General features: G+C 38.2%; 1 protein-coding gene and 1 long non-coding RNA gene across 3 annotated transcripts in view; one reads left to right on the top strand and one right to left on the bottom strand.

Moving 5' to 3' along the window:
- gtf2f2b (general transcription factor IIF, polypeptide 2b) overlaps positions 1-347 on the top strand; it is a 19,200-nt gene extending 18,853 nt beyond the window's left edge. For both annotated transcript variants that reach the window (XM_017710788.2, XM_017710787.2), the window contains exon 8: positions 182-347. In XM_017710788.2, the coding sequence (XP_017566277.2) occupies positions 182-313 (132 nt within the window). In that variant the 3' untranslated portion in view covers positions 314-347. The remainder of the gene's footprint in view (positions 1-181) is intronic.
- Positions 348-688: 341 nt separating this feature from the next.
- LOC108435166 lies at positions 689-3,631 on the bottom strand. Its single transcript, XR_001858427.2, has 5 exons — positions 3,486-3,631; positions 2,786-2,885; positions 1,496-1,534; positions 1,101-1,207; positions 689-979 (listed from the first exon to the last, which is right to left on the bottom strand). It is a non-coding gene; the product is annotated as an uncharacterized LOC108435166 (long non-coding RNA).
- Positions 3,632-14,549: the final 10,918 nt, after the last annotated feature.

The raw sequence follows: 14,549 nt of genomic DNA, 5'->3' as shown, positions 1-14,549 counted from the left end.
TTATTTAATGAAGGTTAATGGCTATTGGCTCCTGCAGGCAAGTCATTGCTTGCGGTTACCATTCAGCTTTACAGTAAAAAGGCATAATCACCATGTTGATAATGATCATTGAGGAGCAGCTTGGATAATGTTTTGGGTGACTGCATGTTTTCAATCCCTAAACTGCCCCAAACATCCATAGATTTACCTGAAAGAAATTCTGCGTGAGATTGGAGTTTATAATTCCAGAGGGCCTCACAAAAGCACCTGGGAACTAAAACCAGAATACCACCATTACCAGGAAGGAGAGGAGGATGAAGGCACCATGGAATAAAGTGACACGGCTTCATTTATGCAGTATTGAAAAGTAGTGCGTTTGATTTCTTGCACTAGATTTTTTTTTTTTTTTTTGTAAAATAGCTTCATTTCCACAAAAAACTTTCCAGGTGGCAGATGTCATTAAGAGAAAGCATCTGATCCTTTGTAGGATTACTTTTCTGTTTAGAGCTTGGAAGAAGCTGAAATAAATATTTGCGTGAATTCATGGTATTTGTGTACTACTTTTAAGGGGAATACTTCAACAGTCTTACAACTACAGTGTTAGACCTAGCATCTTCGTTGGTAGTAAATAGACACTTCAAACAACCTACTGACAAATGTGAGTTTAACTAGAGGAAAGTACAGGTCACAAAAACCCTCCACAGGTATGTTCAGACTGTTAAACCAACTTTAATGGTCATTATTCCCTTCATATACTATACAGTATAATTACATATATACACACATACCCACCCACCCAATTTAAGCAAATGCTTTCTTCACCAGCATATGAACTAAACTACTAGTAAAGTCAACCAGTTAATTTAACAAGATAGCTTTAGTCACTCCTTGGGAATCCAACTTGACTGTTCTTCTGTAATAGATGGACAAAACTGTCTCTAGCCCCAGTGCATGCATGAGAAATGGTATCCAGCACGAAGTAAACCTGTTCCAATATTACCTGCAAAAGTGAAATGGAAATGAGATTAACATGACATTGAGCTAAGCTTTATGAATATGAGGATCTTATGTGAAAGCAAAGAATGTGTTCATTCATTTAAGCATCTGAAATAACTACATACTTTCATCTCCAGGCCATCAATGAAGATACATATGAATGTATGCATATTTTCACAGTCTGGCCAGCCACTGCATGCATGCTCATTTTCACAGTAGTTGGGCAAACCACCTTTCAAAATATGAAAGGAAAACATCCCATTAAAAAGATATTCACAATAAAAGACTTCTCTCTACAGAACCAGCATGTGCTCAGGTAATACATGCTGTAATGTTTCACCGGACATAGCCTCAGCAGAGTTTGGTCATCCTTGCACATTTTATGCAGTTCAAAAATGATCTGGCCACTTATGGAATCTGACTTCGGTAATTTTAAAAAATTACAAAACATCTAATACTTACATCTGATGTGTATTGTACAATTTTTTTCCCATAGCGTTAGTGAATGCAAATTATATACCTCTGGACTAAGTAGATGAATGTTCCACATCATCGTCACCTACAGAAAACAGGCAGAGCAAAGTCACAAAAGGTTGTTTGTTCTCCAAGGTAACACCTACCGATAAAACAAACGTGCTCAGGTAATACATGCTATTAGGTTCACTGGTCGCAACCTCAGCATAAAGTGGTCATCATAGCACGCATTTCACACTTGACATGTTGCAGTGAACAGTCTAAAAGCGCGAGCCTTATATACAATGTGGGCACAGCAAATGGTTTTATACAAGATGAGTCATCATTTTTTTTTTTTTTTTTTTTTTATATACCTTACAAAAGCTCATTCTGAGTTTTCCTGAAATACAGACAAATGTCCAGATGGCTAGATCTACTGCCACTTTGGAGACTTTCATTCCATACCAAGTTAACAAAAGTTGTACCATCATGTAACCTTTGAGAAAGATCCTATAAGATGGCCTGGAAGGAAGCTGCCATGATGTATTGTACTTCAAGATGATGTTATTCACAGCCTTCACCTTCCCTTCAGCAGTCATATGACCACCAGCCAGGATATTGTCTGTCCTTTCCACTGCTCCCACTTACAGTGAAGCTTCGTGATCAGTATCTCACTTTATGGATGTGAGATTATAGTACAAAACATATGTGAGAAATTTGTTATGCAAGCATTGGACTATGGTGGATCGTGTTTGTCATTAGTTAATTCCATGCTTCAGAGAATTCAAGCTGTTATAAAAGCCAGAGGTGGTGCAACAAAGTACTAATGGTGCAGTTTTTCTCATGATTCCATAATATTTTCCTCAGAATTTAGTGATTCCATATTTCTTTCCTCTACTTGATCCACAAACAATTGACTGAATTATATTTTTCTTTTTTTTTGTTTTCTTAATGCCAGAAGGTTGGAATTCTGAAAAAAAAATTTGTGGCATGTCTCTGTGATTAACTTTTTTCTGCAAAATTAAACAATTGTAAGATCTTCCTCCAAGAGTGGTGATTCCATCATTTTTGCCAGGGGTTGTATGATGTAAGCACTGTGTATTCAGCCTGACTTTGAACGTTTTTCAGATGAAGTGCTCCAAATTTCTCAGTGAAGGCACAGCAAGAACTGCTAAAGCCCAAAGAGTTAAAAGAAGGGATTAGATAGATTCTTTTCACTGGGTGTCCATTTCACTCTGTGTACTGATGCTTTCAGCTTCTTTTAAGGCACATGATACATAAATAACATTTGTTCTGTGTGTATTTATTTCCTACTTTTATTGTATTGTGGTATATTATTTATCATCTGCGACCTAACCTGCACATGGCTCCATCACCTTCCAGGACAAGCTGCAAACTATGTAGAGCCGATGTTCTCTTCAGGGCAGCTGAGCAGAGGCGCGGAGCCTTTGGTGTTTCTGTGGAAAAAGGAAAGAGAAAAAAAATGAATCCCTGAAAAAACCTGCTCTTCCACCGAGGAACATGCCCAAAATTGACACATGTTCAGGTAATACAAGCTGTAGTTCATCACTGATCATAACCTCCACAGTGTAAGTCATCACTGCACGTGCGGTGTCTCTTTAGCTTAGTCTGCATACTCGGTGTTAATGCTTTCTGGGGTCCTACAAGCAAGTCTGGTGTCTATATAGGCCACGCGCAAAAGAGCCAAAGTGAAATGCGACGCTCTACACACCTCGAAAAGTGAGAATTTATGTCTTACATGCATTCCGTGCGAATCGTGTGAGAAACCACGCATTGTCTAAAGTCTGGGTCCATAAAAACGCCTACGCGCACATGGCCACATGCTCAGTTTTGAACTGGGATCAACAACTTACGCTATAACACAATAGATCAATTAATTCAGGTGCAAAAGCACATCGCCGCGCACTCTGAGCGCTCGATTCCGCTCATCTAAAGCAGCAGGTCAGGCTCTCTCTACCAAAGCCTGTAGGCCTTCTTACTACATGCCTTCCTTTAGTTCCCCTGAGATACATTCAAGCCCAACACTCACAGCCTACCTGCTGTACAATTGCTTGAGCTCATTGTGGCAGTTCACAGACACGTGTTTCCCACCACAGAGAGCCGAACACCGACACTTAGACGAGCTCGAAAAGAAAGAAAGCAGCACGTTTCGGTCTCATGTTGAAAGACCACGGAGGTGACGTCATCGCATAGGCCACTCAGAGTTGCCAGGTCCTAAAAAACACCTCTTTAGAAACGTCTTAAAAAGAGTGGACGAGTTCACAGTGCTAACTTTGGCGTCTTTATTGGACAGTTACCACACATTGCATAGGCTTAACAGTTTAGGATGAAAAGAAACATTCTTCAGTTCTGAAACTGAATAAAAATAACATAAATCTTTGTCATCTTCGAGGACTTGGCAACCGTGCTACCGTTTATCCCTTGAGCAAGGGAGCCCTCTTGTGGAAGAAAGTTCGGACATAAAATAAGCGCTTATAACAATAAGAAAAATGATGTATAATATATTATATTATTATATATATATGATATATCTTTATTTACGTGTTTAAAAATATGATATGTTGGCCAAATCTATTTTTTGTTGCATTTAATGTAACATATATGCTTTGTTTTTGCAACCCTTTTTGGCGACATATAGAACCATATATTATTTTAGTTTTTAAAGAGTGGATTAGCACTCTTTTAAACATTAGGTGGTAAAAATTAGAACCTAATGTTTTGCACATCACTGTACTGTTCCAGATGTTCGGAGTTTCTCTCACTGTTATTTATCTCACGTTCGCTAGATGGCGCTGTTAAACCAGGCACAAAAACATTCATTTTGAGTCGTATAAGCGTTTTCTGAGCAGTAAATCGGGTGCATTAACAACTGCAAAGAGTCCATTAAATATCCGCCAAAAGAAAAAAGAACAAAGACGCACAGGCTCATATTCAGACATTTCTGCAAGCCTATTCCATTACAGCCTCTGTCTCATTTGTACAGTTCTGATAATGATCACAATACTGCTGAAACAATTTACATAGCACAGAAAAATGCAAGCCAGTCTAATGCAGGAACACTCTGCTTTAGGGGGTTTAAACCTTACATACATGATTGATGCTGTCCCTCTTTTGTCTAATTAGTGTCTAGTCTACATTAAGCCATTTGCAACCAATTTCGTTCTCCCCCAGGACATAAGACCGTTAAATAGGCCCTATGGTTTTTAGAAAGAGTCATCCATAGAAATTCTCCCTCTGTACCAATTGAAGACAGCTTTTTTTGTGCAAACAATGCCAAACAGATGAGGGCAGCACTGCTGCACATGCATAAAGAGAGAGAGAAAATAACTGAAAACATGTAATGGAGCTGATACTACGTTCAGGAATACCAACAGATATTTTATAACATCACAAACCAATCAATGGGATAAGCATAGAAGATCTTCCTTATAAAACAACAAAGAGTTATTGAGATTGCTCTGTCCATTGTCTGCAGTGCTGCCCTGCATGTTTAAAACAGACCACAGGGATGTTTTAATTGGATGAATAGCAGACTTTGCAGAGCTTGGTTTGATCACAAGCACAAAATTGCTCTGGTGGCTGGTGTCTCTTCACAACTGTAACTCATCACATTAGCATGGGCCTATGCACATCTTGAGACTATTTGGATCCAATAAAGTACTAATCATTCCACTCTCAAACAATGCTTTCTGCCACATTTTTTTCCAAATGCACACTTTATAACAGTACTATACAAAAGTCAGAGACCATCCCTTGTTTATTTCATTTCCAGTCAAAATGGCAGTTATTAATTCAACAGTTATTTATTTTTAGTGTGAAGAAAAAAAAACCTGAAACTTAATATTTAACAGAAAATTGCACAAAAGCTTTAATATGCTAAATATGATATACACATGTTCAGTGTTTAGTATGTCTACTCTTAGTCTTTATTACAGTTTCCACTGTTTTCCAGAGACCTGCATTCAGTTTTTCAAAGAAATCTGCAGGGATATTTTTCCACACCTCTAAAGTTCAGTCTTAGAAGCTGGTTGCATTTTTTGCTTCTTATGCTCCAAGCAATTACAAACACACTCTGTAATGTTGAGGTCTGTGGTGGTCAGTCCACTGTTTTGAGAACACCAGCAGCTTCTTTGTTTGATTTGCAAATTTTCAACTGCTTTTTTGTCTATTTTCTTTTCTCAATAAGAGCTTCGTGACAGCTACACATCCTTTCAGACTCATAGTGTTGAGATAGCTTTTCACATGGGAAGGATGGACAGAAGCACCTGTAGATTTTTTCAGAAGCAAGAGTGGACCTTAATTTTCTTCTCTCTCTCTCAATGATGAAAGCTTTAAGTGCTGTTAATCTGATAGGGACAGTTTTGGTGGACTACCAGGTCTTGCTTGGTTGTTAGGAGTCTCATGTTCTCTGTATCTCTTCATATTTTTTAATCTCCGGTTTTGGAAAATCCTGTTCCCCCTTGCTTATGCAAGCATTTGATCTTCTCAGAAATACATTTTGAAAAATGAATAACATGTACTTAGTGACCATTTTGACTGGAAATGAAATCGACAAAGGGCCTCTGACTTTTGCACAGTACTGCATTTGTAGAATTTAAGGTAGAATCTGAAACTGGCCAGATGAGTCTGGTTTTAATTGACTACAGTCAAAACTTATTCTGCAGGCAGCAATTCGGTGTTTGGCCTATTATTGGGCAATGATTACGTTTCATTTGTTTCATGACCACACCACACAGCCATACAGCCTAAGGAGATAACAGTAAAAGCAAATCAAATCTGCAGATTACTGACATCTTCCTGTGTTCAACAGCAGATCCAATTATCTGTTGCCTCTTGATACAGCACTTTATTGGCAGAGACCAGCAGTGGTTCAATTAAAATGAAAATGCTTAAACTCTGCTGTATAAATGATTGGCCCTCAATTTCTGTTCATTTGCATGTCCTCAGAGATGTGTTGTGTATGCAAATAAGTAGCTTAAGGAGACACAGTGGGTGATGTGTGCCCAGTGCAATTAAACCACTGAAACTGAAGATGAGCTGCAGCGTTTGAGAGCGCTGCATGCATGGCTGTCTTTGTAGTTTAGATCCATGGCTTAGAGTTGACCTTAAGTGTCAGAGAGCCTGTATATTAACCTCAGCAAAACTATAAAAGTGCAAGCAACAAGTCTTTAAGCTTGTGCCAGTGCTCACTTTTCTCTGTACATTGTGCAGAGCTCTGAGAAATATTGCACTCACACATAGTTTTGTGAAATATTAAAGACTTCAGAGACTTTCTTTTACTTTTTTTGTGTTTATGAACCATTTTAAAATTCTGTCAGGCAGTATTTATGGAAGTAATTTTGCTATGTTTAATTGGAGCATGAATATTTTAATGCTGAATGTAATTTTAATGAAAAATGTCATTTTAATCTCAAACGTAGCCTTAACCTCAAAATTGGCCTTTCAGCAAAATGTCAAAAATCTTTGCATTTTAAAATAATTTTGATTTACACAGTTTCAATTGTCCTGTATTTCCACTGAGAACATTATGGAGACTAAAAGAAAATTAGTCACGTATGTGTTTTTGCTTGAGGGGGGAAGATTTATTATAAAAGTGCAGTGGAGCTTTTCTAGACCTGCAGTTGATTGAATATTAAATTTCTCAAACTGATACTCATCCACCCGCAATTGGAATCAGCATTTTGTAGCTCTTATTGTACAAATCATGTGAGCAGCAGGTGCTTTTCTTGTACTGGGGCCAAAATGGCCAGGATGTTCTTTTTAAACTTTGAAGTGTCCTCAGGTTCTTACTCTCTCTTTCTCTCTTGAGCTAATTGCCATGAGTTTTCTGGTTCCTGCTGGTGCTTCTTGTGCTTACAATAATAAGGCATGATTGAATTTCATTGTTTTCACGTAAGCGTCTGTGGAAATTAAGGATGAGTGATTCATGTATCTGTAAAGGGAGAACAGACAGTTATATGAACCTCTCATTTGTTCTATCCATGCATGGATGAACTGAATGTTGTGCAAGACGTGGTTGGGTTAGGCCAAACTGGGAGAGATCCTCATGCAAACTCAGATACTCACAATTTGACTTGAATAACCTCTCATTATAATTCTGGCTGTACATGATATTAGATTTTGAGGTCTATGTGAATGTCTGTTGGTAATAATTTAAATGCACTATTGCTTGTGAAATAATTAACCCTCCACCCAACATAAATGCTTTGCATATGTTATGAACCCTCTGAATGTGCAAGATCAGCTCTTTAAATTTTAACCTTTCTTTAGCTCGCATGGGGATGCTTCCTATAGAACATTCAATGGCTTCTAATTGGCTGCCATAATGAGTCTTGCAAGGCACTGAACTATAGTAGCCTGTAAGCAGATGTACTTACTCAGACCCAGTATTGTGCAAAAGTCGGTGACCACCCTTCATCTATATAATTGCCAGCCAAAACGTCCATTAAGTAAAAGTTGATTATTTGTCAGCATCAGGAAAATGCAGGAAACATATGTTTAACAGTACAGCACACAGAGCTTCAACAAAGAAGTATAAAATACATTTTTTCAGTATTTAATGTGTCCACCCATTGTGTTTATTAAAGCTTCCACTGTTTTGTGGAGACCTGCTTTCAGTTTTTCAAGTAATTCTGCAGGTATATTTTCACACAGCTCCAAAGTTTAGTCTTAGTTAGTTGCATTTTCTGCTTCTCGCTGATGTTGAGGTCTGGACTCTGGGCTGGTCAGTCTGTTGTTCTGAGAACCCTAGCAGCTTCTTTCTTTGATTTGTGAATATTCTTCTTTTTTTCTGTTCACTTTTCTCAGTAACAGCTTCTTGACAGCTACATCTCCTTTCAGACTCAGTGTTGAGTTGTCTTCTCACTGTGGAAGGACAGACAGAAACACCTGTGGAGTTTTTCAGATCTAAAGCGTGAGTGGAGCTTGATTTTTCTCATCTCTGTGAGAGAGTCCCATTTTCTCTAGATCCTTTAATAATATTTTGAAATACAGTTTTATTTTCACTTTTTTTCTTTACATTTACATTTACAGCATTTGGCTACAGCATTTGGCTCATTTTTACACAGGAAGGCGAAGGCGGTGTTAGGAGTCTTGTCCAAGGACTCTTATTGCTATAGTGTAGGGTGCTTACCCAGGTGGGGACTGAACCCCAGTTTACAGCAGAGAAGGCAGAGGCATTATCCACTACACTAACCAACCACTATTATCTCACTATATTGGCAGATTCTTTGACTGTCCCCATCCATATGCAAGTGGATTATCTTAAATATCTCCTGAAAAATGAATAACTTGTGCTTAATGGGCATTTTGAAAAATAATATTAATAAAGAAATAGTTGCCAAATATCAGTCAACATATAAATGGCAAATTCATGCGTGTTTTGTGTTTTGGGCTTGTAGTGCAGTTGTCTTGGTGATATATCTCTTTCTGTTGCCTTATGTCAAAAGGCTTTATTATGTGGAACCAGTGTTGTGTCTGTGAACCACACTGTTTAGCTGAATGAAACACTGTCTTCTTCAGCTGCTGTGAGCAATCTACAATGTTGTAAATGGTATGTGTATTTCTATTGGCTTCCTTTGCTTCACAGATCCTCTTTTCTGAGGACTTGAGTCACCTTCCTCCACTGGCTTTGCTATACCTCATATTGTTTTAATTCCTAAATGGTTGAGTCATATAGAGCAATCAGGGCAGGCTCCGGCCGCAGTGCCTTTTTTGGGAATGTCATGTGAGGAGGCCGATGCCGTTTTGCCTGAAAATAAAGTCAGAGCTGTCTGGAAGTTGTGGAATGTGTAGCAGGCTCAGGGCCAGTTGCTGTGTTTGGAGAGAACTGGGCCGATTAGCAGAGTTCTCAGGGCCACACTAACAGACACAAGGGCAGGTATTGCTAAGCTTTTTTTTTGTCTCTCCGCCCAGAGGCTTCTTACTCCCTCACTTCTGCTTCCTACTCCAGCAAAGGCTACTCCTCCTACCCATTTCTGCCACGACACATGCACAAGTAGTCACTTACAAGCAGAGACAGGTAGTATCTAGTTGCATTTGCTCAGTTATATGTTCAAAAGTACTTTTGTGACTATTTTCAGTGCATACTACTTTTACTTCAACTGAAGAATATTTGTGAGAAATGCAGTCCATTTTTCTTTTTACATTTTAGTTATTAACATTATGATTGATAATTTGTTGTTTCATTTCCGTACGTTGAGTACCTCTGTGTAGCTTTGCAGTTGGTCACACTTTTGAGGTTTATGGGTTATTCCACAGAAATGTCCACTTTTTTTAAATCTATCCATGGGAGTCACTGGTGTTACTGATCATCACTGGTGTGACCGGTAACACCAGACACAGTAACACCAGAGACAGTAACACCAGACACAGTAACACCAGTGACTCTTTTTAATAAAAAAGGAATTTTACAAAATGACTGCTACAGAGCATCAAACCACATGTTGTCAATCATGGAATATCCACTAAAATGTGTAATTTAATCCACTTGTGTTCTTTTTTTTTTCACAATTCTCTAAGACTAAAGTAGGTCATACCAGTGATTTTGTGATCTGGTAATTTTGTACCGCTTGTGGGTTTTATAAAGTGAGCTTTTACAGTTACTTTAGTCATTACTTATAGCAGACTTTGCACTGATGGATGGATTTAGGCCTCCTTACTATGCTACTTTACCCTCTTATAATAAAAAATACAAAAATAGATACGAAATAGAGCGTTTTCCCTAAATTTTCAGTTGATAATGTGAGAGACGTATGAGCTAGTAGTTTCAAAGGAAACAGGCCTATTTTTAAACAACCTCATTATGGGGGCCTCACACCCCACCCACCCTAATAATTTTTTTATGCAAAAGAACAGAACAAGAATTAAGACTTACATCTAATCTAATACTTAGATCTCTGGATTCACTGCTCTTTTCTGACAAATGACATTAAATAATATGTATGAAGTGCATTTTACATTTTTACATTGTAAAGCTCGAAATAGCACTGTATGGACATGTATGTTTCTTACATGCGTGTTCCCTTTTGGTGAGTAGGTTTCATACTGACCTGGTTTTGAGCTTAGGGAGGATGCTTGTTTGTTTATTGTTGTTCTAGATCTGTGTTTTCAGATTCTTTGGCAAAAAGTATAAATTGCTATCTTGGGAGAGAAAACATGGATAGGCCAATGATCTGCCTCTCCCACAGTGATCTTTACTATGTAGCAGTAAAGCCCTTCCATTCATCTCCCACCCTCACCAGTATAAGGCTTTACGACTGCACAGATCACTCTATTTACTGCCTTACAAGTCTTCCAGCAAATAAAAAGTCATCCATGCAGAAACAGACATTCTCTCTTATGAGCCAATTCCCAGGTGGGCCACACTGCTTAATTCCTTTTGTTAATGTTATTCCCATTGCAGTGGGTGATAAAGTTGATGAAGTGGTCTTGAACCTGCTCCAAAATCTCCCCAGGAAGCCCTAAGGCTTAATGGAGCGTACACATGTTCTTATCTTTCTTAATTAGCGCACCAGTCTAAGAATGGAGACCTGCAGAATGGCTAACAGGGATACAACATGATCACAACAGCTCTGTTTTCTGTAGGCAGGTTGTTCAGAACATGTGCTAGGAAGCCACAGCCTCAAGGCCATTGCCTACTAGTGGGCAATTGTCACTCATATTTGTAAATTTATATTCACCTAAAAGTAAATGGTACTGGTATATATCTGTAATAAAATAAACATCAAAGTGAATACATTGGAATAAATGATAAACGCATAACTGGCTTTCTGTATGTGAAGCTATAACAGCTGCAAGCATTCATGGTGTAAGATTTTATTATTTTAAATGATAGAATACAAGGATAGAGAAATGCGGACTCAGTTTAATGCATTCAATCTAATGCCACATTGCTTTTAATAGATAAACATATAAGACATTGGAAAAACCAGCAGAGAGTGAAAACAATGCTGTTTCTCATTTTTGATTATTTGACGTTGCTGTAAGGGAAGGTTTTTTTGGCATAGATGGAGGGCTTGGATTGTGTAAAGCCTTTGATGTGATTCAATGTCCCATCCATGCCATATGCCAGTGAACGCGTGTGAGGAAGACATAAACACACTAAATAAGTGCAGATTCATGTTACAGCTGCACAATCTAAAAGATCAAACAGAGGGCCTAACAGCAAGCTGGCATTGGGGTGGTGGTGCAACAGCTGGAGGTGTAGCTCTGCCAGACCTGAGGGGGTGTGTGAACCCAAGACTGTGCATTTGAGGACTGATTTAGGCTTTTAAAGTACACAATGTTGATTGTAGCACTCAAGCACATTATATGAGGGTGTAGATAAGGTACAAGTGGAAGTTGCACTTCTCTGAGGACACCTAGAAATAATTAATCAAGGAGTTTATCATCATCAATGAAGGTACTGAAAATGTGAAAAAAGCTGCTAGTGATGCCTCTCTTCTCCATCATTCTCACAATCTGTACCCTGTATATCAGTGACCAAGCAAGAAAATGAGAGAGAGAGAGAGAGAGAGAGAGTGCACATGTGGATACCATATATGAGCAGCAGCCTGGCCCACATTGGTCTATATCACAGCAGGGCGGTTGCGTGAGAAAGGGAGGGGCCCTGGAGAATGGCAAGGAATGATGTTTTCTCTTAATAAAATCCCTTGTTTTTCGTTGGATAGTGAAAGGACAGGAAACCGGCTCAATTCCAGCCTCATTACCATGCCCTTTTGGATTGGGTTCAGCTTGCCATAATGATGGCTCTTTTGGCTGCAGCTCACTTTGCACAGTATTCCTCTTCTCCTTTCGCTTTGCACACTAGCTCTTGAAAATCTTCACAGCAAAAGTGCAGGTAGACTACATAAAAGTGCATATTGTTACTGTTAGGGAAAAAATCTGCAATCTAAATGGTCTAAATTTGTAGAGCAGTGAAAAGGTTTTCTTGACTTTAATGTATGTTAATGTAATGAGATTTTATTAAGTACTCAATTTTGTACCATGTCTACTAACTATGTCATGAAATATTTACACAGTGTAAAGGACAGCTAGCATAAATGATGTTTAACAATACAAAAATGAAATTTTGTGGTTTTATATATGAGGTTTCATATTATTTTAGGTGTGTTAGACTCTAGATAGCTCAAAAAAGCCATAATAGTGTTCCCTCTATAGCAGATTGTTGCACCAGCCTTTTCATACCAGCTTAAGATACAATTAAGGGAATTTCATGGAGTTTCCAAAATGTCTGCATAATTTAGTCATTGAGACACAAATAAAATCATCCAGAGTGTTTTAAGTTGAAATGATGCACAGTCAAGAAACTTATTGACAGATTTTTTTACAGTGGTGGTGCCAGCGGTCATCATGTTTACAACACAACTATATTTTATTTAGATTTTGTCAACCCAAAATGACCAGTGAACTTACAAGTGTTGATGATGGTAAAATAGTGGTGAATAAAAATGTTATTTGGCTACTATTTTGCCTTACAGTACCCTGAATATACTTTTATGATATGAATGGATGTAAAAAAAAATAATTAATGTCTCAGGTGGCAAATTTAGTTCTGCAGAAATTTTGAACTTCATTCTCATTTCATTTTTACATAAATCTGATCAGTATGTTTTGAAACTTTAACAATTGTTACCTTATACCTGAAACTTTTGTTTAAAAAGTGAGAAATTCTGTTTTCCATGATATAGGTCCTTTAAGTACATCACTTAACTTGCGTGGCTTCTGTGTGTCGATGCATTGTATGCTTATTCTGTTCTCTCTGTGTACAGTATTTTTGAAGTGTTGCTGCACAGGTTTTGTGGACATTCCCCAAGATAGTCATGGCATTACTTTTTTTAAAAAGTGTTTTTGTGCTTTTGTATTTGTATAATGGTGTTTTTGTGCTTTTGTATTTTCATCCTAGAGAGTATTCTCAGATCAATCATGCATAAGTCGATGAATATGCTGTAGCTCTTAATAAACTGTCATGCACCTGTATGCAGATCATATGGATGTAAAATGAATACTTTAAGATTCATGTGAGTATGCTTAGCAATTACACTAAGATCATTTTTAATTTTGTTGTTTTCTTTTTTCTTCAGTGTCTCTTCTCCATCTCTAGATCATGTGCGTAATAAGGACCAATTACTAAAAGACATGAGATGGAAACTCAATTAGTGTATCCCCTTGTGAGTGCACCAGGGCTCCTCTTCAAATAAGAGATGTTCTGAGATATTGTAAAAGCAAAATGAGAACACTGAAGTGTTTTCCTCTAGCTGGTGAGGGTTTTGCTTTGTGTTGTTGCTTTGGACGGTTCTCTTCAACCTCTGTTCATTACTCATCTACTCTTTCCTGCTGGGCATCTGAGGACTGCAGATACATACATAGGAAGGACAATGAATCAGACATTCAGCTAATGCTCTTTAAATGGAAAAAATAAAAGCCTCATCATGGGAAGTTCTGGATGCTCAAGTGCAGTATTGAACTAATAAAAATATATATAAATAATCAAAATATTTTGTGAAAATTTATTTCATTTGGTTTGTCTTGGTAAATATGTTGTGAATATACTGGACAAAATAAGTGGATCATAATATATTATTCAGTAGTGTTTAAATGAAATTAATACACATTTAATACATTATTGAATGTTAGTCTACAGTATCATGCATCATTCTGAGGGTTTGTATGTTTGAATGAGGTCATCGGCAGGAGCTGCTGCTGTTTAAAGGATGCATTCTGTAAAGTCCTTTGGCCTCAGCAGTAGTTGCCAATACAATGTGAAGCCATACAAAAAGAAGTGCCGGAGAGAAAAGAAGAAGGAATTTTTGATAAGCTCAGAAGACAGAAGAAGGCACGAGGCAGAATGCCAGCTATGTGGAGCATTCACAACAATGTGTAGTGTCACTGGCAGGGCCGCACAAAAGCGGCGTTCTCTCAGCTGTCAAAGACGCCATTGTGGCATCAGGCGAACAGAACCAACCCGCCACAGTCCATTATCACTCACACATTCCACTCATACTGCCCCCTGACGCACAAGGCAGCACGCTTCCCTCCATTCAGGCTCTGTCCTCCTCTCCACTCCTCCTCTTTCTGCTGCCTGACCTGTACTCCTACCC

This window comes from Pygocentrus nattereri, chromosome 6 (assembly GCF_015220715.1).
Source record: "Pygocentrus nattereri isolate fPygNat1 chromosome 6, fPygNat1.pri, whole genome shotgun sequence".
NCBI classification, from domain to species: Eukaryota; Metazoa; Chordata; class Actinopteri; order Characiformes; family Serrasalmidae; genus Pygocentrus; species Pygocentrus nattereri.
Note: the sequence above shows the minus strand (reverse complement) of the source record. Positions and strands in the feature narration are given on the sequence as shown.